Below are 23,512 nucleotides of genomic sequence, written 5' to 3'. Positions count from 1 at the left end.
CAGTATGTCGTCCATCAGAGCTCTGTCTGCGGCATTGCCCCTGTCTATGGGACCCATTCTGTCCAGAACTGGGTCTCACACCAGATTCCAATCTCCACTGATAAGATACTGTGAAGCGCCTATCTCCACTAAAAGGAAATTCAGTTGGAGAAGGAACGATTTTTTTGCACCGGTCGGAGCATAAACTGATCCCACGCAGATGTGGGTGTCCCCAATTCCCAGCTTGGCAAACGTGTATCGCCCTTCCGGATCTGTCCATGTCCCCGTCACCGTGGATGGGAGAGATTTGCATATGAGGATTGCCACCCCGCATTTGCGGATTAGATCCTGAAGGTCCAACAGTGATGTACTTACATTGCTGATAAGACTAAAGATCTGAAGAAATACATAAGTAACATCACTGACATACATCATGAGATACATGACTTTGCAACTGAGGGAGTTTGGGATAAGATCGGAAAAGGGTTTGGAACAGGTGGAAATTGGTTTGATAAATTAGGAAAGGGGATTCTTGGATTTATCTTGAAGTCAATCATAATTGTTGTGGTTTGTGTTATCATTCTGCTATGTATGATAAGGGCATACAGATGGCATAAGGCGAGGTAAATGGAGGATTCCCTAAGAAAAAGAGAAAGAAGGGTGGTAAGACTGCAGGACAGTCATTATGATATTATGAAGCGGTTAGAGGAGTTCAGAGAGTGGAGATTAGCTAAGACGTCTGTTTACATTGGTCTACTCCACAGGGAATTGAAGGGTTTTTGGGATGACACAAGTCATCAGAGACGGGGACTGATTTAACGGAAATTGAAGTCTCATTGTAGGGGTGCATTATAATCACACATGTAGAGCGCATCCACATGTAATCCTTTGTCGCATTAACGTGAAGTGGTAGGATTCTTGAAATGTTACAACATGAAACGTGATGGGTTTAGGCCATTAAAAGATAACATGAAGGTTTAACGTAGAAAGGGAATGTAACTAGTAGAAAATATTAACATGAAGAGCTCGTGTTGTGCAATTGACCATCATTCAATTATTAAATGTGTTTATTAATTTGTCACTTAAATAGGTAGATTTATTAAGTTAACGTGCCTTATTGTCTATGGAATTTTGTAAACGCTCATATGCCATTTTTCTTATGTTAGCTAGACCATTGTAGGCCTGAAATGCATTTCCCTGGAAGCTCTTGCTTTAGAATTAACGTTTGAATTTCATTTGTGCTGTGAAATCTCCTCTTTCTCATGTTTTGTGTTGCAGGTGGAAGAAGCTCCCTTGTTAGCTAGAATAATGTCTTTGTGTTATTAGGCAGGCATGGAGAGAAGGAGCTACATCTTAAACTGAAGCCGATAAGGGAAATTGTTGTGTTCCACATCAAAGGAGGCCTGGAAATCAAGGTCAACACGTTGCAGCTCAGGAACACTGCAATCCTGTGGAAAATTACCTTTGAGATCATGTTCAGAGCCGATGACGTGAACTGCAAGGACTCTTGGAAATAATACATGTAATAATGCTGTGTTAGAGTAGAGAAAGTGCCCACTTCTTGTCTGCCTTTGGAGAGAGAGCATCTGAGAACGCGCTCTACGCTACATGACTCAATACTGTGGAGAGACTCCTTAGACTAATAACTTTATTTCTTTTCCTGAAGATGCTTAAGTAGGGATGTTACTTTAGAGTTAGTGTAGGGAGAGGTTAATGATTCTAATTCATCAACCTTGGAAGTAGGGAAATTTGGACTCATGCTTTCGGATCCTCTGCATTCTTCTGCATTCTGTTTCTTGAATTATTCGTCTTGTTCATGCTACACTGCTGAAACCTGATACGTAGGTTTGGCTTCATGCTGATTCTGTTGTATTTCTACACTCTCATTTTGAGGTGTCTATATGTTCAGCTACTTTTGGATTTGTAATAAATTAACTAACTTTGCATAGTTGTCTGTGGCTACTATGTGTCAAGAGAATTCCTTGTTGAATTGACTAGTAATATTAACTACTTCTCTCCCCTCTAAGGTACAGAACATATGGGCCCGGCCCTTTCATAGACACCATTCACTATCCTTTATTAATCTTAACTCATACATGCAAATGAAACTATGTCTGAATTTCGTTTTTATAAAACATGGGAATCTAACGCAATAAAATGATGAGGCGATTTTAAGAACACTCCAAAATATGTTTTTTTCTTCAAAATGTTTTATAACGCAAAACATTCAACAAACAACAAATTGATATGTTTAATACAAAAATCAGCCCTAAAAAAGTTGGCAGCTGTTTGGTGCTTTCAACTCCAGTCTTATTTGGAATTAGATGCTATTTTAATGGCAAATGTCCTGAACCAACTAGCACTGTACAATTGTTATTGCAATGCACTTTCCTGCATTTGAAAACCAAAAGTAGACTTCTAGGTCTTTAAATAAAATCTGGGGGACTGCCGAGGGAGAGGGTGTGGAAATGTATTACCGGTGACGCTCGAAACACTGCAGAGACACAGACTATGCAACAAGGAGCCTTAAAGGCGTATTTTATATTCTGATGTATTTTATTATGTACAACCCACTGTACCTCTGGCTTGCAGTATTTCCCTGCCTGGCCATCTTGTTTAATTGTTGGGAGTTGGGAGTGTACCATTGTGATTTTTTTTTCTTTACAGTTCATACCTGTATTCCCAAACAGTATGTGTGGTAAGCGAATGTATGACGTTACAACGCATACATTTACAATGCATGGCTTTACAATGCAGTTTTTACATCGCAACATACTTTACAACGCATTCTCTTACATCACATGCCATTAAATCGCATTTTTAGAAAGTACCTTTACAATGCATTCCATTACATCGCATTATACCTTTACAACGCAAACCATTACAATGCATACCATTACATTGCATTTAAGGTAAGTGTTGGATAGTATAGGGGTAATAATTACTATTCCATCTCCAGTGAGTGCCACAGTAGGGTAAGTGTTGGATAGTAATTACTATTGTATCTCCAGTGAGTGCAACAGTAGGGAAGTGTTGGATAGTGTAGGGGTAAAAATTACTATTCTAACTGCAGTGAGTGCAACAGTGGGGTAAGTGTTGGATAGTGTAGGGGTAAAAATTACTATTCTAACTCCAGTGAGTGCAACAGTAGGGTAAGTGTTGGATAGTGTAAGGGTACTATGCGTTGTAATGGTATGCATTGTAATGACTTGCGATGTAATGCCTGCATTGTAGTGACATGCATTGTAATGACATGCGTTGTAGTGACATGCGATGTAATGGCTGCGTTGTAATGACATGCAATGTAAAGGATGTTGCGATGTAATGACTGCAATGTAAAGGTAGTGCAATGTAATGACTGCGTTGTAAAGGTTGTTTCCCGTGGTAAGCAAGTGAACTTCAGTTTTCTTAAAGAAATGCTAATCTCTTCAAAGAACCATGAGCGTACAAATGCAACTTCTCTCAGACAGCTGCTTAGTCAGCACACAGTGAGCACCTTTTTTCAATAAAAGAAATGGAAACCTATCACATAGGGTGCTGTTGTGTCTAATTCTATACGGCAAGGAACAATTTTCAGATAAAAAGGATGATGCAGCGCCTCAAAATGTAAACATCGTGGCATGAAGCCTGTCCTGTCGTCTCTTATCTGTCCAAAGATGCTGCTCCAATTCGAATTCTAAGCCTTAGCATATTTCTAGACATTTGGGTTGTACTCTTTATAAACAAAAAAGTTACCGCTCTAACAGTAATTTTCTTCATAAAGTGCTCTCTATCTACAATAAAGATAATATAAGAGATGTGAAAACTGAAAACATCGCGGGAAACGTGTTAATACCAGCAACATATTCATCAAAGACAGACCCCACTCCAATCCTTTCTAAGATGATTTTAGTGGGTTGGCCAAACCCATCAGCTAACCAAGGCCCGTGTGAGCTGCACTTGCTGAGTATGAATAGTTACAGGTCCCTCCAGCTTCATTTTGCCAAGCTCCATCTTTGACTAGAGGGCAGCACTGCGCAAAAGGAGACGCAATTCGCGCTCACCAATGAGCAGGGGCGTGCAACCTGAGGGAAGTATGTCTAACCCATGCCAGATATCTACATAAAATGAATTTAAATCCTATGAAACTAAATGCAGCTTATTTACATAGTCCGTGTCTATCCTGAAAGTTGGGCATGGACTCAGGACTTCTGAAACTACTCTGGAAACCTCTGCCCTAGAGACCGTTGGCTTACATCTCATCAACAACCTTCAAAGAGGCAGGATTAAGCATCAACAAAACCTTTCCATTGACAAAACCAGCATCTCAACCTGCTGTGACCTTAATGTGTCTATTTTGGCAGTCTGATTCCATTCCCAGCAATTGGGGTGCTAATACCACGTCAAGGTCATGGCAGATCGAGGTAAATGTTATGTTAATGTAAAGGGTTTGTTGATGTAAATGTATGTCTATGTGATGGATATGTACTCTATACTTTTTACTCAGAGGGGCGTCTTTAAATATAGCTTTAACAGAGTCTAAGCTAGTTAGCTGATGCCTTTGATTGGCTTGCCTGTCCTATGACTGACTTTGACCCAGCCCTACTGGTTTGTCAGCAAATTTCCTTTTTATGTCTAGCGTTAAACACGACCTTTTGATTTTGCTAAAGTTATATGTATAATAGGTTACTTATAGGGGACTTCAGAGAGTTTGGTTCATACTTTGGTCTGTTGTGTCATTCACATTTTCCTTCCTCGGCTACATGAAACAGCATGGGGCAACATCAGCAACTGTCCAACTTCACTGTGAGTGACGCATTCTGTCCTTTCAAGGAAAGCACACCCACACACAAAGTAGCTCTCTTCAGTGATAGGGACTACTATGACAGTGAGTGCATTTATTTTGCTACCATTTCCCTCCTTTTTTTCGTATATATTCTTATAAGAGCCCTCAGTAAGTAGCTTTAACATGCCACTTGTCCTCTCATTCCACATGCAGTGTGTGAATCCCACTTGGATGCTGCTTTTACAGCACGTGGAATCCTAGTCCACAAGCTATAGCCAGGGGCGACTCCTCCATTAGGGCGGAGGAGTTTGCCCCACTGCTTTCTCGCAGTGCTAGGAGCAGAAACATAAAATGATAAAACTACCATTTTATGTTTCTGCTTCGCGCCCTGCAGAAAGCAGAAGGGTTTGGTTGGGGGCGGGCGGGTCTGCTGGAGGGAAGGGGAGGAGTGGGTAGCCCAATGCTGTGGGCCCTGACTGTTTGGTCGGCCCTCTGGGGTCGACCAAACCAGTCATGCGCACTCTTCCTTTTTTCCATGTAGGCTGCATGCAGCTTTCATGGAGTAAATTGCCCCCCCATATGGGCCCGGATGGGCACCGTCCCCACCAATCACAACGCTGCCATTGCAGCGTTGTGATTGGCTTAGGGAAGGAGAGGGAGGCTGTCTGCTTCCTGTTCCACTGGACCCGGCAAGGAGCTGAGACGGCGCAGGACCTGAGAAGGTAAGTTTATTTTATTTCTTTTTAAATTGAATACCACCCACCCCCTGCACGAACCCCAGCGCGACCCCCGCACGACCCGCCACCCGCCCCCCAACCTGCGTGTCATGCCGGCCGCGACTGACTATAGCATTTGTTTTCCAATTCCAAGGCAGCTAAAATGTCAGTTTTGAAACTAGTGGCCTAACATTGTAACAGTGATAAAGCATAATAACACTTTCACCTTCTTGCCCTTGCCCTTTACTTATTTCCTTTATTTTTAAAACCTTTTTCATTTGCCATATTTAAAAAAAGAAAAACACACTTGCTCATTCTGTGCAGTAGCTGGTCCAGCGGGTCCATAAGAAAGCCGCTGCGTTGTCACTCTCATCGGGCTTTATGGTACACTATAAGGCTCAAAAGTAGCTGCCTTTAGTAGCACAGTGTCTGCCTTCCTCTGCAGCTGTGAGGTGCACAGCCCATGCAAGGGCACACCAGGTACCATATTCTGCATCATGCTCTACAGGCAGAACAGGCATGTGAGCCCTCTTTGTGTGCCCCGGGCATCATGGTATCATAGAAGGGGATGCAGACTCTTGTGCGTGCCCATCTGTAATACTGGCAGCGTTGGCACACAAGTAGAGCCAGTGCCTTCTTGGAGGTGGTGGCCCCCTGCTTCCTGGTTCATTCACCAACAATACAACTGATTACAATAGTGCCCCATCTAATAGTACTCGCACCTGTGACTCGCCAGTTGCCCTGTTGGGCTGGGGCTACCTATTTAGATGGAGACATCTAAGGAATAGAACCCCATCATCCATTTCAATAATCATAATAGAAATAAGAATATCAACAATAATAACATGCAATGATTTGTATAGCAGATTTTGCTGTGCCATTATTTTATGGGCCAAAGAAGGATGAAAACATGAATCATTCTCACTGAGATTTGAATCTCTTCCCTTCGGGTTGTAAATTAATCTGAGTTGTGATAGTTTTAACCAACTGATCTTATCTACTGTCAATAGAGGTATCGGTTTATACTGAAAGGATAACTTTGACAAAGTTAGGCGCATTGTAAAAAATACTGCCATTACACATGGAAGCTGACATTTAAAAACAAGCACTTTCAAGAGCCTGCATCATCGATTGTTAACGTACTGTTGTGATAGCCCCAACTGGGTTTAGTAATGGCATTTGGACTACAAAAATGATTCTGGAATACAAGTTGAGGCAAGTTTAACATTCATACCAGTTTTGTAAGTGTAAAGTATGCAAAACACCACTGAAAGATGGCTCCTGCCCATTGCGATGGCTAATTTCTTGCTTTAATTTCTTTGCAAGCATACGGCCACCAAATTTAAATAGTGACATCTTAACTATTTTCAATTTTAATTTTTTTATTCTGTTGACTTCGCTTGCAAAAACATGAAATTTAAAAAAATTGCATGTTTCCGGAGGTCAGACCTATTGTCATTGGCATTAACAATGCTTGTTAAACTTGCTGCTATAAAGTGTTTAAATGACATTGGAGCATTGTAGCATCTGCAATTTGAGTGCTTGGGGGCTCATTATGATAGCAGGCGGACATCAGTCCAACCGCCATCATAGCGGTGCTGGGACCGCCCGCCTGATGTGCGGCGGTCTCACCAGCCCAATTAGGATGCGCCTGCCATACTTGCGGGCGCATCCTGGCCTTTTAACATTGTGGAGAGTGCTGCTGGCTGCAGCACCGTTCGCAATGTTAAAATGCCACGATGTGCATGCACAACGTGGCAGGCACTGTGCGGTGCCTGCCACCTTGTGCATGGAAATGTATGGGGGTACAAGGGTGCCCCCCAGTGCACAACTGGCTCCCCCACCACAGAGGGGGCCTGTAACAGGCCCCCCAAAGCCAGCCTCCGCCAGCCTTTCCATGGCCACCATGGAAAGGCTGGCTGACGCCAGCATTGTGATTGGGCGGGCGGTGCCTGCTAAGCACCGCCACCATATCCCCAGTCTGAACCACTCAGCCAAGCAATCGCAACGATTTTCTGTGGCAGAAGCGTGGCGGGCGCAAAAAGCGCCCGCCACGCTTGTGGAACGATCCCCCCCGCCATCCTAATGTGGCGGGGGAAATGGGAGCCAGATGGCGGAGGGACCGCCACCGCCGGCCCAGCGGTGGCAGTCCCTCCACCATCGTAATGAGCCACTTGGTTCAGTGGCAATTTATTCTAATCTCCTTCACCCATAGTAATAATAAAATGATCCAAGGCACAACCAAGGCTTTCCAATAAACATCACTAGTATAAAGACCACATCAGTAAAGGTTTCTCATTAAAAAAACATTATTGCAGACCATATGACGTCTATGCAATGTTGGCTGCATTTGTTTATGTTTACTGTTATGCCTTATTCTAGCACAGGAAAAAATAACCTTCACGTAGGTCGCAACGGCCCAACATCTGAGTTTGCCAAAGCTCGTTTCAATTTGTGCTCCCTTCTTTGTGGCTTGAAATTCTTTATAAGGTTTGCCTGACACATCCTCAAGATAGTTCCCTTGTCAACTACGCCTTCCCTCAATGCAGTCCCTACTCTGACTGCACACAAACAGATTCCCTGCAAAGCGCAACCAGTGTCCCCCCAAAACCGAAAGGTCTATCCTTGGCAAACCTGCATTTTTTATTTTATTTTTTAAACATGCCATTGGCATTAAAATTAATAAAGAGAACAAAGGTTGCCATCCACAGATATAAATAAATAAATTTAATGAAAGCAGAAATGAAAGCTGAGATTGGCACACCAGCCTTGGGACTGAAATGAAGTGCTGTCTAGGCAGATGTGCAAGAGCAAAATGCTCTCACTGACAGTGAAGAGTGCCAATATCTGAAGTGGGCTGACCCATTGCTTAGTCTGTTGCAGAATGACGTAATCTTAAAATGACACTTGAACCAACCAATGTATGAAGAAGCACAACTGAAAGATCCTTTAAGTGCATGCCTATATGAGTATGTTATAATGGTTTGGGGGAAAATAGGAGGAAGTCAGCAAAAGCTGTGTGTAGACAAGACTTAAAAATGGAAACACCATAGAAAGGATCAGGCAGGAGCACCACTTATCACAGCAAAGAGAGGCAACAGTGGACATCAAAGCTAGAGGACAGATTGTATGGGTTCATTGCTGACGGTCAAAGCATGCGATCCCATCTTCTTTGTCTAATTCATCCACTGTTTGCTTCATTTGCTCCTGTTTTAATGGTGCCTCATAGATGGATCTTATGCAATGATGTTATTAAGTGCTTTTAATGAAAAAAACGATTAACAACTGCTTCTTGTTGGCAGTGGCTGATCAATGGTTTACCTTTACCTGCTCTCATAAAAACACACACAAAGCGCGGGAACACTATGTACAGTGTCTATTTTTCTTTCCTAGCTAGCACGTCAAACCCTCAGTCCACACTTAGCTGGGTCGACCACCTTCAAAGTTTTGATGCTAGGATCATATTGATAGCAACAACTCTTCCTCTTCCAGAAACTAGCAGGTCAATCAGAGCTGGGCCAGTCTGATAGCTCTCTAGATACCAGTTGCACACTGCAGAATATGGATGTTGTGCGCATGCTGCAGTTCAATCCATATGCTCTCATAGGTGAGATGTTTTCCCAGGTTTATGACCAGTACTCTTACTGGCATAAGTGTTTATCTCCTCCTTTTTAGCTGGACACTGCATTTTCTGATGTTGACGAGTATGGAGGATTCTCAGGGATTGACTGTGGCCTTGGGCTGTGTAGTTCCAGCTCCTCATCCTCCGTTTCCTGTCGCACCTTGCCATCTTCTTGCTCTAGTTCTGGGCCTTCTGCTGTGCCTTGTTCCTCCTTGGTAGCCATGTCATTCATTTTCTGCTCCGCCTCAATCTCCTCCGAGGAAGGTATTGAGTTTTTTTTAGGGCGGCCTTTGGGTTTGGTGGGAGCTTCCTGTCCTCCTTTCAGGACCTCATGAGAGAGAGAAAATGGGAAATATCAAAGAATTGCAAGATTAGATACATCAGCTTCAAAAACATCTAGGCCTAAGAAGCCAGATGCATACATTAAATGATAGGAAGTGGTTTTGGCTTTCATACGAATTCATTTTTGTACTACTAGAATTTAAGTTACGCTTCTACCACTCTCATTTTTATCAGGAATACGAATACGTGATAAAAATGTACCCAATACTACTCTGCATGAGCTTGCCAAGCTTAGTACTACAGTTGATAAATCCTAGACCCAGAATCTTGAACATTAGGCCTGGAACAATCTAGACTTTTTTATCAAAAATACTTATTTGCTCCAGCAGAAACAATTTCACAAATGATGAATAGGAATTTAAACAGATTTTGTAGCATACATTGACTAGAGTGGATGAGAGTGTTACGGAATATAGCGCTAGGGTTATTTTTACATATTTATATTATATAGTTGGATTCCGAGTGATAAAAGTTGTTGCTGTTAGTTCCAAGCAATAGGTCAGTTTTCTAGGTTTTTTTGAACTTCAGTAAAGAGGGACTAGCACTCATGGTGATTGGAATTAAGTTCTAATGCGGAATTCCTAGCAGTTGGAAAGACTGAAATCTTGAAGCTGCATGGGGGCTTTGGGTGTTGTAGAAGGTCTTGTTTGGTGGTTCTCCAGTTTGGGAGGAGATATGTTGTATTAAGATATCAGAGAGGTAGTCTGAACTTTCCCATTAAGGGGCCGATTAAGATGTGGCCCGTAAAGGCTCTGACCGACAGTCGGAGCCTGCCTGGCCGCATTGTAATGGGCTGCTCGGTTTACTTTCCAACCGCTGCAATATGATGCTGGCAGGTTGGAAAGTAAACCGGCAGGTTATTCCGGCTGGCTAGTCAGAACCAGCTCGTAATCCCAAAAGCCAGGCCTTTCCGCCCTTGGGATTACGAAGCACGCTTTCCGACATAGTTTCCATGCCAGCCTGTCCGACATGGAAACCATGTTATAAAGCGTTTTTGGGGGCCAACAGCAAGGCACCCTTAGGTGCTAAGCATCCGGTTGGGGGGCAAGGGGGCACCAGTGGTCCCCCATGTACATACCTGCACCCTGTGGCAGGCATCTCATGGGGTGAAGGGATGACCAACACCTCCCATTTCTCAATGGGAGCTTGTGTTACAGCCGGTTTACAGCCGTAACACAATCTCCCATTGAGAAATAGGAGTATGCGACTGAACAGTGTTCGTTTGTATTGTAATTGGCTGGTCGGGACCAACGACCAGAGTTCGGTCAATCCCAGGAGCGAAACGGTGTCAGGATCGTAATCCGGCCCTAAATGTTTTCTAGACTAATGTTTAGAATTTAGGAAATGCCCTGTTCTTGCCAGAAAGCAGGTTTGGCTTGTGATGATATGAAAAGGTTTTATATTCTTGGGGAGGTTGAAAAGAGTTCCAATTGCAAAATCAAGGACTTTGTCTGGTGGAGAGAACAAATGCTGCACAAGGACAACAGTCGGCTGTTTGTAGGACGTGAACATAAAATAATGTCTCCTGCTAAAAACAGATAAGATTGAAGAAACAACCTAAGAGCTCTGAGCACGAGTTCATAGAACACTAAGGAGTATATTTACTCAAATGTATTGCAACGTAGAGCAGCAACTAAACTCGTTGGGCTGTGCTTAGTAAGAGATTAAAAAACACCTTATCTATAGAGATATGGCCCCGTCCTGCTCTCTTCCCAGTGCTGGTGTGCAATCAGGTTGCCCGTGCGGCGCCACGCACATACCTTTACACCTTAGTTCAAGTGAGTGTGCGTAATGTCTGGCATAGGTTTTGTACTGCCAGGATTACCTTGAAGTATAAAATACTATCGTTAGACTACATTTTAAACATTTCCTACTTTGTAGTGTGTTGTACAGTGCAGCACACATGCAAAGCCAGAGAAGATTGAAGAAATAAAAACATTTCTCCTGGATAACCCTAATCTCAAATCAGCATTATTTTTGATGCAAAACCCTGCCTACTTTATTTTTAGTAGATGAGCTTTTGCATTTAAAACCAGGGGTGGTTGCAGGGGAATGGCTATATACCACCTATGAAATGCCTCCTCAACACTAAGCAATGCAAACCAGCACTAGGTGCCACTTTGCCTTACTTTCAAGGGACTTTTCCAGTGCAAAACAAGTGTTGCACTGAAAATTATATTTCAAATAAATGTTTGGCGCGGAGTTGTGCTAGTTTTGAGACTCATACTCTGTGTACAATATTAGTAAATATACCCCAAACTCTAAGTTAATTTTATGCATTCTATATGCATGGACTACTTTACTCGATATAATATTTCCATTACAAAAATGATGTTCAAATACTAACCAGTTACTTATTTGCCAATGCTGACTCAGACTCAGATCCTGGAACGATATTGTTTACTATAACCAAACAATTGTCCAAGTAAGCTCACGTGATTTGTTGACATACAATGGAGTTTCTACTGAGAAATAATCGGCAAAAGAAATCCGGCTTTGACCTCTAAATAAACAGGAGGTATACAATCCTCTTATAGTTTTCTATAATGTTTGAAGGGTATGTCATTCCTTTTTTGAAATTTTCAAATCTAAAGCTATCCCATTAGCCCCAATGTGGGGTATGTGATAGATTTATTTATTTATTCAGTGTTTTCTATAGCGCAAACATGACCCAAAGAAATGAGTGTCGGAGCGCTTTACAGTTAAATCGCACTACATTTTCAGATAAAAACCTATACAACCTACTACTGGGAAAATGAGACTTAACCCTGTTGCATGTTCTGGTAGTTACAATAACACACTCAATAGTAATAGACAAACCTTAAAACAAATCACATAACCCTTATTTACAAACCAAAACCAATACTGAGCATTACTAGGAATACACAAAGGTGATGTAATGTATGACAAGTACAGTAAAAGACCAGAACAACGATGGATTGGTCAAGGAACCTGACGTAAGTCCTATAGATATATGAACATTGAAAAAGGTGGTAACCACAATACCACAAGCAGTCAGTAAAAATCAGCTGCCATCACAAAATAAAATGATGGACATAGTGTTGAAACTTTTCACGCACTCAGCCCCAGTGACAGATCGTTATTTTGCTCGACACGTCACCCCATTTTCTACCCAGCCATATGCAAATCAGTCTTGACCCTGTTACCCATGGGAACACTAAAGCCCGAACTGCCATGCCAGGTCCTCCCTGGACTGGAATCAAGCATCCTGTCACTGGTTTCAGGGTATCACCCTTCATCAGCCAGGCTAGCTTGAATACAGTGGTGCAGCAAGCAAGGTACCCACGTCTGGGCATAACCTTAGCTACTTAGGACGCACATATCAACGTCACAACATAAAATTATGGAAGGAGTGTTGAAACTTTTCAAGCACTCACCCCAGTCACAGATCTGGTATTAATCCATTGTTATTTGCTCACCATGTCACCCTTCTTTGGACCCAGCCATTTGAAAATCGTAACAGTAAAAACCTGTTGCCATTTCAGTAATTTGAGCGGAAACTGGATTTTTTACCCATGGCATTCTTTAACGACCATAGAAAGAATTATTCCCCATTCATATGTTGTGTTGTGACTATCATACCTTTGACTGGAGTCAATGGCATCATACAACCATACTTTTTTTTTTATAATCATGCATCTCCACTTTAATTGGCCAGTAGCACAGTGGGGTGAAGGTTCACTAAAGTGAGGGCCAATGCAGCTGCTGGGCGACATGGCGGTGATTGAAGCTCTGTTGATTGGGCTCTTTGTGTGGCATTGTTGTCCTAATGCTTTTTATTCCTATTTACTTTACTGTATCAATCTGGAATGTTTTACTATTGTGTTTTAATCCTGGAATAACACTTTTATGGTTCCCTTGGTAACTCGAAATAAAGCTTGAAAAAAGAAAAAAAACATTTCATATTTTTATGTCAATTTCATTCAGCCCCTAGTTCTTGATGGTTGAACCAAATCTTCTTGTGTAAGCATCAAGAGACATTCGATGTGGCACTGGTCTATATGAGTCGACTTATATTTGGATGGTACGCGGTGCAATAGAAATAATTGCGACATGGGAAATCTGGAGGTCAACAGAAGTGTGCTGTGTCATGATGTATTTGAGGCACTTTTGACGAGCAACTGCCCCTAATTGGCTAACATTAATTGAGTCACAATGAAGTGATGAATAAGGTGATAAAGAATGTTCTCATTGTTCTCCTTCTGTGTCACTGTCTTACTATTGTAGAGCACAGAGAACATCACTCATATATATTAAGGAAACAATTTCCTAATAATTATAGCTTTGAAATCCATTTCTGTGTACTGTAAAAGCAATGATGATAACATTAATAATCATGAGGCAGTTAAATTTCACACCCGTTGCCTACTCCCAGGGTATAGAAGCAATTAACTGGTTATGCAATATCACCACTGGCCAAATAGACTTGGCGTTTCTGTGACGTAGGAACAGTTAGCAGTTGTGGATCAGGAACATATCTGACAATGTACGCTGTAACCACTTAACCAGTGGCAAAAATGACTGCACTTCAAAGTTTTTGTTTCCTTTTCACAAAATCAAAGAGGTGACCCACCAGTACAGTGTCCATTAAAATACTCAACATCCATTTATCAGTCAAATCAATCCTAACTTTCTTTTTTCATACATTTTTATAAATCATCAATGTACAATTGACAGCATGCTATCTAACTTTAATATATGAGATTCTGTAGTCCCAGTATAAACGCTAGTATCTAATTTCTTTATAACTGGTGACTTGTGAAAAGACATCAGAACACAACTATTCTGTTTTTACAGTCGAGTTCTGACATCACAATTCCTGCTGCCAGAGGTAGCAGCCGAGGTGAAATGCAGGTCAGATCACAGACCATAGTTGAAGCAGCTCTTTAAAGCCACTAAGAAACTTTGTTTTTCTTTCTTCTGCTCTATTTTTTATTTTAGCTCACAATGACAAGCAGAGAGAACATGGATATTTGTTGCACTCCTTAAATAAAGAAAAGCTAGAATCTTTCAGCATGTATCGCACATTCCGAGCTGGTGCAGCTTATAAAAAAACTAAAAAAAATACCTGAATTCTATTAACTGTCTCTAATATCTGTTTGAAACAAATAACTAACAGGTTTTTTAAGTTTTTATTTTGTTCTAGGGCTTTTATTTCTATTATTCATGTTACCAGACATGCTCACTTGTATGAAAGAGCTACACACAAACATCTTAAATGGTTTATGGGAAAGGTAATGGTGTGACCATATGTTATATGGCATAAAGTACTAAAGTACCCCCCCCCCCCCCCGTTTCTTCTGGGTTGGAAGGATAATCACACAGGCAGTTTTAACATAAGCACACAACTAATGTTTTTTTTTTATTATTACATTGCTAGAACTACATGTTGTACATTTGAGGAGTGGACCAATTTTCTCAAATTTAAAGCATTTTATGCAAATTCCTTTCGGACATAATGAGTAATCACCAGGCAAAATGATCCTATCTTGTATTGAAATATGCTACAAATCAGCCATTCCTTTGGAAAACGATGGTCAAAGTAATGGAGGCATCAAATTGCTACAGAAACACCTAAGAGACCAATGCTAAGTCACACGAAATGTGATCTAATGCATTATTTGTTCCTGTTGTTGGCAGGTGGAGGTTGCTGGCACTCATTTTTGGGACCAGGACTGACTGTGTATTTTACCCCCGCCCCACCACCACACACACACACACACGAGCTGATACTAACCTCTGACAATATCTGTGTCAAAATTCCATTGACCCATCAGACTTTAAACTACAATTACTGTATCTTGTACAGGCTGGTTGGGATTATTTACATCGGATGACTCACAAATAAACAGTCCTTCAGACAGTTTCTTACCTTGTGTATACCTTGTTTACACTTCTGACTTTGCACGGTGAGTGCACTATGAGTACCAAGCACCGGTAAACAACCATTACAGCGAATCTTTTACCCCGCATACCGTCACGACGCATACCATGACAACGCAAATACCATTACTCCGCAATGCCATTACAATGCATGGCATTACATATTATATGCTTTTACCACGCATGCTTTTACAGCGAAATTCGTTGTAAACGCATGAATGGTAAAAGCATATGTTTTTGAAATGTAAGTATAAGGTAAGTATAGGGTTTGGGGTTGGGGTGTAGGGGTATATGTTATGGGGGTTCAGGGGTAATTTTAGGGTTAAGTGTATGTTTGGGTTATGGGGTGCTGGGGTATTTTTAGGGTTTAGGGTGGGTTAGGTTTGGGGTACTGGGGTATTTTTAGGGTTTAGGGTGAGTTTAGGTTTTGGGGTACTGGGGTATTTTTAGGGTTCAGGGTGGGTTTTGGAGTGCTGGGGTATTTTTAGGGGTCATGGTGGGTTAGGGTTTTGGGGTGTAGGGGGTATTTCTAGGGTTCAGGGTGTGTTTAAGGTTTTGGGGTGCAGGGGTATTTTTGGGGTTCAGGGTGCGTTTAGGTTTTGGGGTGCAGGGGTAATTTCAGGGATCAGGGTGGGTTTAGTTTTCGGGGTGCTGGGGTATTTTTGGGGTTCAGGGTGAGTTTAGGGTTTTATATATGTATATATCTATATAAATTAAATGTATTTAAAAAAATATAAATATATATATGTTGAAATAAATAAATATATATATATATATATATATATATATATATATCAATTCAATTAAGCTTTATTCGACAGTTGAGTCATAAAAGCACAGACAAACATCACACATATAAATTATCTAAAAATATTTAAGACAAGCATTAAATTCAATATTTCAACCATCAATAAGCTAAAAAACTATTAAAAAAACTGTATACAGATATTCACAAAGTTAAAATAACACGTATGTGAGACCGTTGTATGTGTTTCCATCATAAAGGTTAAGTTTCCAATAAGTTTGAACTAGTGCAATCGATTGTTACAATTTGCCATCATATCTCAGTGCTTTAGATCGTAAGCCCCAGGCCCACCCTAGAAATTTAGCCACTGCTATACAGATGGGAGGGGCAGGGTCAGTGCTCATAATGCGAAGGGCTGTCCGATAATTCCTAATGCCCAACAATTTACATACAGGTTTTATCCAAATTTTACGGGGTTGTATGTACATTGGGCAAAAAAATAGCAAGTGTTCGACAGATTCGCATTCCTCAGTGCAGTTGTAGCATTTATTATTTTTGTTTTGAGTATTTTTCCAACTTGAAATGAATTCTGCAACTGGAAGGGCACCCACCCGTAGCTGAAAATATAGCTTGCGGTCAAGGGGCTTCTCTATTATGTCCCAGTAGCTTTCGAGTGATGGACTATTTTTAAAATCAAGAAAGCGACCTGTTAAATGGGAGGAGAGGCCTTGTGTAGTTTCTATCATGTAGACCCATTCCCAGTAGATAGCTTTCAGTTTGCTCTTAGAAGGGAAGGTAGCATTTTCGGGGTCGTTCCAAAGCTCAGACAGACCTATGCTGCACAAAAGGGATTTTATGCTGCGTAACCAAGGAATGTTATGTGATGAATTAGATTTAATTATGTCCATGAAGCCACACTGATAGTGCTCAAGCTCGTCTGTGCACCAAAGGCGACGCCAATATAGCAGCGGGCGGAGCTTGACGACGTGTGCCAATGGTTTTTTACCTAGATCTAACAATAAAGGGCGCAGTGGTGTACTGGCAGGTAAGCTTGCGATTTTACGTAAAAATGTATTTTCAAGTACTACCAGTTTGTCCAGGTTACTAAAGCCCCAAAGCTCAGACCCATACAAACATGAGCTCAGCACCATTGCACCGTAGGCTTCCAGAGCTGGGGAAATTGGTTTTGTGTAAGATTTATTAAATCTGGACAAAAGGGCACCTGATTTTTGTTTGTGTGTTAGTATCACTCGGTCCATTTGGGAGTCCCATCGCATATCCTTCTGAAGTGTAATACCAAGATATGTGAAGGAGGTCACCTCCTCCAGGGGTAGGTTGTTCATGAATATTTTCCCCCTGAATGATCTCTGTGCATTAAAGGACATAAATTTGGTCTTTTCGGTGTTTACCAACAAACCCCTCAGTTTGCAGAACTCTTCAAAACGTCCAAGTGCCTTCTGTAGGCCACTTGGGGTCTTGGAGATAATCAGTGTATCATCCGCAAACATGAGGATGGGAACTCGTGAACCGGCCAAAACAGGTGCGTCGGTGGGGGTCCGCGAGAGAAAGTCCACCACACCGTTGACAAAGAGCGAGAACAGGGTAGGCGCCAAAACGCACCCCTGCCTCACGCCCCTGTCAACCGGGAAATCTTCCGTCACCTCACCCACCTCCCCCCAACGGACCCGTGCCACGTTGTCCTCATGAAAGCGGATGACTACAGAGAGGAGTTCAGGTGCACAACCCATCTCCCTCAAAACAGCCCAGAGTTTGGTTCGTGGAACCAGGTCAAATGCTGCTTTTAGATCCACGAAAACAGCATACAATGCACCCTTAGCTAAGATCACTACCTTCCAGTATATGACAGCGAAGCGGAAGATTTGATCAATTGTGCTTGTCCGCTTGCGGAAACCCGCCTGAGCGGGGCTTAAAATGTCCTGTTCTTCGACCCATAGTAGGATCTTGTTTAAGAATAGGCGGGCCACTATCTTCTGGATTGAGTCGATGAGGCTAATTGGCCTATAGTTAGCCGCAATAGACTTGTCCCCCTTTTTAAAAACGGGGACTATTTCAGCTCCCTTCCAAGAGGCGGGGATGTTGGCACCCTGAGCAATTGCATTAGCAAGGTGCAGGATGTATCTGCACCATAGGTACCTTTCACTAAGAAACACATCTGCAGGGATTCCATCCATCCCGGGGGCTTTACCCTTGATAACTTTATCTAAGGCCTGTTCCACGTCACTTAAAAGGAATACTACTTCTGTGTAGTACACATGGTAATTAGTATCACCACTAGGTGCATCTTCTATAGGAGCTGCATACTGTGGTTTAAAATAACCAGTCCAGGAATTCTTATCCACATTATTCTGGGGCTTTTCAGGGAGACCTCCCCTATCCCACTTATAGATGTCCCAGAATTGCTTGCTATTCCTTGATCTACAGGCTTCGAGAAGATCTTTCCACTTGCCATTATCCCACATTCTTTTTGCCTTATATATTGTTCTCCTGTATTCCACCCTTGCCAATTTAACTGAGGAAGCATCTTTCGCCCTAAGCGCTCTACCAAGTTTTGCTCGTGCTTCCTTACAGTCAGCGCTGTACCAACCCACGGTATTGTGATATTTGGGAGGTCTTTTAGGAGTAGGTTTGATAAAATATTTCTTCAAGCCCTCAAAAAATATGTTATGGGCTACTACGACAGACTGGTGGGAACACATGTCTGTCAGAGTTTCGAGGGATTGTAAAACATTAGTTACTTCTTCCTTTATTGCAACCAGTGAGTTTGGGTCTTCTATAATCCTATCCCATTTTAGATAACGCTGATTGTTGGCCAAGAATTGATTCTGCACGGGATTCAGCTGCCGTGCTGCAGGTCCACCTTTAGGAGGTTGATCAAGCAGCACCACAAGAGGTTGATGGTCACTCTCAATACGGTCAATAACGGTCATATCAGTAAGATTTGCCCAAAGCTGTACATGAATAAGAAAATAATCTATACGGCTCTCCCTATGGCCGCTAACAAAGGTATTCTTAGCGCATGCATCCGATTTACTTCTGCCATTTGCGGCCCTCAGATGGCTTGCTAAGCACAGACCTTTTAGCTGGATTGCAGCCTCTGTCCATTTTTTTATGGGAGTAATTTCTAGGGACGGGATTCCCCATCTAGTATCTTCCTCAACAGTAAGTTGAGATATCTCATGGCCAAGGGGTTCAAAGGTAGTGTTAAAATCACCTGCTATTAAAGGCAGTATACTGGATGGCAAGAGGTCTAAGATATCTTCAAGATCTTGTACAACAGGAGATTTTTTCCCCCCCGGGAGACCACGTGCATATACATTAAAAAGTTCCACATTGTGACCAGACTGGAGGGTCAATCTTATTGAAATTATATCGTTACTAGACTTGGAACCTGCTTTTATGTGGATCCCCATATCCTGCTTTACCCATATAGTTAGGCCACCAGAAGGGCGGCCTCTTTTGCTTTTTTTAGCTGGTACATAGAAATTAAGGTAGCCACTGCAGTGTATAGGATCCATTGCCCATGTCTCTTGGAAGAGACAGATGTCATATCCAGTCGTGAAAGCCATCCAATCTGGGCTTTCGATTTTGGAGCTCAGACCTGCAATGTTCCACGACAAGATTGACAGGGTTCTCTTTTCTTTCCTTCCCCCGTTGTTGGGTACTATATTCTGTAGTGGGGTTCTTTGTCCGCCTCTCTCAGGATAGTCCAAGCTGTCCTCCAAACATGTGCCCATGTTGAGGAGACCGCTTGGGCCATCTGTGCAGTGTATTAGGCATCCCGTTTTTCCCCCTGATGCTTTCCCATATACTCCTCCCAGCTGGTTTGTGTTCAATAGTGGTTCAGCATTCTGTGAATTAATTTTGCTACCGTAACGATAGTTATTGCTATTGGTAATCAAGTTGATGGGTTTACAGCTATGGGCATTCGTGGTGAAATCTTGATCTATGTTGTGTTGTACTTCCCTAACCAGGGGCTGACGTCAATCACAGTCCTCTAAACTAGAGGGCTTATCCGGCCCTTCCTGTAGATTCAAATGGCAGTGGGTCCTACCTTTGTTGGCTGGAGCTAATAGGCCAGGCATATGTAAGATAGATTGTGATTGGCCGTAGTAAAAGAAAGACAGGGGTAATGAGACGATCGGTGAATTAAAATTAAATCTCTGCCAATTACAAATATGTTCGACTGCTTTCTTGTCTCTAAAATTTATTACGACACAATCTCCCTTTATTGATTTATTCATGGGACCTACCCAGTCTACTCTTCTGGCAAAAAGTATCTCAGTTGAGACATTCCGAGGCAAGGGACGGTTTTGGTTCAGCCAGAAGATGCACTTATTTTTTAGTTCGCCATAGTCTTCTCGCTTATCGGCACTCAAGGGCTTAACCCCTGCCAGAATCACCACATAGGGTGTGGATTCTGGGGGGAGATATAGCTTAGGGAGTATTCCAACTGCCTTTTTGGGGAGCTCCCTCTCCGTTTCCTTATTTACATGCGCTTTTTGTGGTATTGGCCCCCTAACGTCTGTCATGTTGCGGGTTATGTCATTTGTTACTCCTCGTGATATGTGATCTAGTGCTAATGCGTTAGAAATAGGCGGAATGGGTGTGGGCTTAGGGATGGTACTCACTATAGAAGAGCTTCTGGTTGACAATTTATCAAGTGCGATCGTGGGCTCTGGTTCGCAACTTGCATTTTTATACTTTGACAATGCTGATGCATACGAAAGCTCTAAACAAGTCAACCTATTCTCTATAGCATCTAGTCTATCATATATTGGGAGACATGTATTGTAGAAGATCGATTCTAATTTCCCCCAGAAGTCACAGTCAAAAGCTTGCAGCGAGGGTGAAGATAGGGCTCGAGTAGAGGGTGCAACATCTATAGGAGCAGGGATGGATTTCTCGATGGGAGCTTGGATCTCCGTATAGCTCTCATCTGGGATAGTTCGTCTGGTCTTTGCTTTTTGTCCGCCATTTGGTGGATCGCCATATTTCCTTTTGGATCTCTGGGTCTTGCTGGCTCCCCTATTAGATGGCATTATAATTGTATCTTTTGGGTTCTTGGCAGATCGGGTTTTAACACAAGCAGGGATACTAGCCCTTTTGTGGCTGGTATCTTGTCTTTCCCTAGGTCTTGAGTTCAAATCTTGTCCTTCTGAGTGGGGTTGGCAACGCGGTTGCTCTTCATCAGAAACATCGTTATTTCCGATAATCTCGCAAGACGCCGAGGTAACCTCTTTGCCAGATCCTGATCTTACGGCTGGGACTGGGGATTTCACGTTGGATATGCGTCCCAGGGAAGAGCGCTTTTCTATCACAGAACCCAGAGATAGTCTTTTCTCCGTTTGGTCTATTTCTTTGTCAAGAATCGAGGAGACTCTCACCAAGAATTGGTCAAGCGTTCCCACAATAGATTTTGTGCCTGCCATTATCATGCACGGTGCTATTGAAACCAACACACTTTTTAATTGCCTCGATTGAACCAGTGAAGCATATATTTGCACAAACACGTTTGGGAACGTCTGTAAGGGCACTGACCTTATTACGTGTTGACAGGAGAGTGTCCCATCCCAGCCTCGTCCGGTCTCGAACGGGCACAAACGGGCCCGCCCTTGGCCCGGGCTTCGCCCGGGCAGCTGCCCGCGCGCGTCCCGCGCTGCGGGAGGCTGCTGGTGTTTTTCAAAGCGCCTCCAGGCGCGCTTGGCCGCGTCACTGCAAGCGACCGGCTGGGCCGTCTGGGGGCTGTAGTTTTGCTGGCCGTTGCCGTCACGGCGAAGGTAATGCGTCTCTCCCGCCTGCTGCCGCTCCTGCCTGCTGCCGAAAACAGGTAATGCGTCTCTCCTGCCTGCTGACGAAAACAGGTAATGCGTCTCTCCCGCCTGCTGCCGCTCCTGCCTGCTGCCGAAAACAGTTCCCGCGCTGCGGGAGGCTGCTGGTGTTTTTCAAAGCGCCTCCAGGCGCGCTTGGCCGCGTCACTGCAAGCGACCGGCTGGGCCGTCTGGGGGCTGTAGTTTTGCTGGCCGTTGCCGTCACGGCGAAGGTAATGCGTCTCTCCCGCCTGCTGCCGCTCCTGCCTGCTGCTGAAAACAGGTAATGCGTCTCTCCCGCCTGCTGCCGCTCCTGCCTGCTGCCGAAAACAGGTAATGCGTCTCTCCCGCCTGCTGCCGCTCCTGCCTGCTGTGGGTGCTGAAGCCTCCTCCCCCTCAGGGAGCAGCAGCAGCTGGCTGGAGCGCACAAGACACCTGTCCCAGAGTCTTGGTCCTCTCGTGGTAGGAAAGTGAAAGTTGGCGGCTGGAAACAGAAAAGGTCGAGGATCTCCTTTTCTTCCAGCCTGCCCCACTACCCCTTTCCCCAATCACATCAGACTGGCTGTATATATATATATATATATTCACTGAAAAAACCATAGGTTTCACACATGTTATAGTTAGCGGAAATTTTACTGATAAAAAAACCAATGAAATTGCCCCGTTATAGTTAGTGCTGGCAACTATAACTCACGCGACCGCAATCCTCTGCTGATGCTAATACTGTATTTAGACACTTATTTGCCCATGTCTTCTTCCATACATTTTTAGCTATACATATATTACAAATATTTTTTTTTATAAAGACACATATGTCATCAGCAGAAGATTGCGGTCGCGTGAGTTATAGTTGCCAGCACTAACTATAACGGGGCAATTTCATTGGTTTTTTATCAGTAAAATTTCCGCTAACTATAACATGTGTGAAACCTATGGTTTTTTCAGTGAATTTGCAAGGTTTTTTAAATGCTAATTCCTAACTATAACGTGTGTGAAACCTATGGTTTTTTCAGTGAATTTGTACGGTTTTTTAAATGCTAAGTTACTTTACGCCATTCGAGGCGTGCGCGCCCACTTAACGCAGTGCGTTCCGTGCACGGTTTTTATCAACTTTAATAAGTCCTGTACATTTGGTGGCCTTCGGCCACCAAAAGCACAGGGGGTGGGGTCAATGTGGATAGTGTTTTTTTTATTTCGATTTTATAATTTCATGTTGCCAAAATATAGTTTTTTTACTGATGTACTAAGCCCTGTACATTTGGTGGCCTACGGCCACCAAAAGCACAGGGGGTGGGGTAAGTGTGGATAGTGTTTTTTTTATTTCGATTTTTTACCGTACGCTTACGGTAAGCGTACGGTAAGCGTACTCGGCGAAATTGCCGAAAAAAAAATAAAACCGTTTTTGCTCTTGGGGGATGTTTGGGGACTCCCTCAACATGACTATGTGGGAGGGAGTTGTCAAAACAGCCCCGTAACATGTTTTTGGGCATCATGTTTGATAAATAACACTCAGTGCGAGAGACAAAATGGCGGACGCCGCTTCCTGGTTTCGGCCGATTCGAATGTTTACTAAGATCTAAGAGCCAATCAAAATCGCGCTCGCGCACGCCA

General features: G+C 42.9%; 1 protein-coding gene across 1 annotated transcript in view; it reads right to left on the bottom strand.

Moving 5' to 3' along the window:
- Positions 1-8,172: 8,172 nt before the first annotated feature.
- The window catches only part of BARX2 (BARX homeobox 2), a 105,690-nt gene continuing 90,350 nt past the window's right edge, over positions 8,173-23,512 (bottom strand). The window contains exon 4 of the mRNA XM_085647199.1: positions 8,173-9,410. Coding sequence (XP_085503325.1) covers positions 9,132-9,410 — 279 coding nt within the window. The 3' untranslated portion in view covers positions 8,173-9,131. The remainder of the gene's footprint in view (positions 9,411-23,512) is intronic.

Source organism: Triturus cristatus, chromosome 3_2 (assembly GCF_964204655.1).
Source record: "Triturus cristatus chromosome 3_2, aTriCri1.1, whole genome shotgun sequence".
Classification (NCBI taxonomy): Eukaryota; Metazoa; Chordata; class Amphibia; order Caudata; family Salamandridae; genus Triturus; species Triturus cristatus.
The sequence above is the reverse complement of the archived record's forward strand: the minus strand, read 5'-3'. Positions and strand labels throughout refer to the sequence as shown.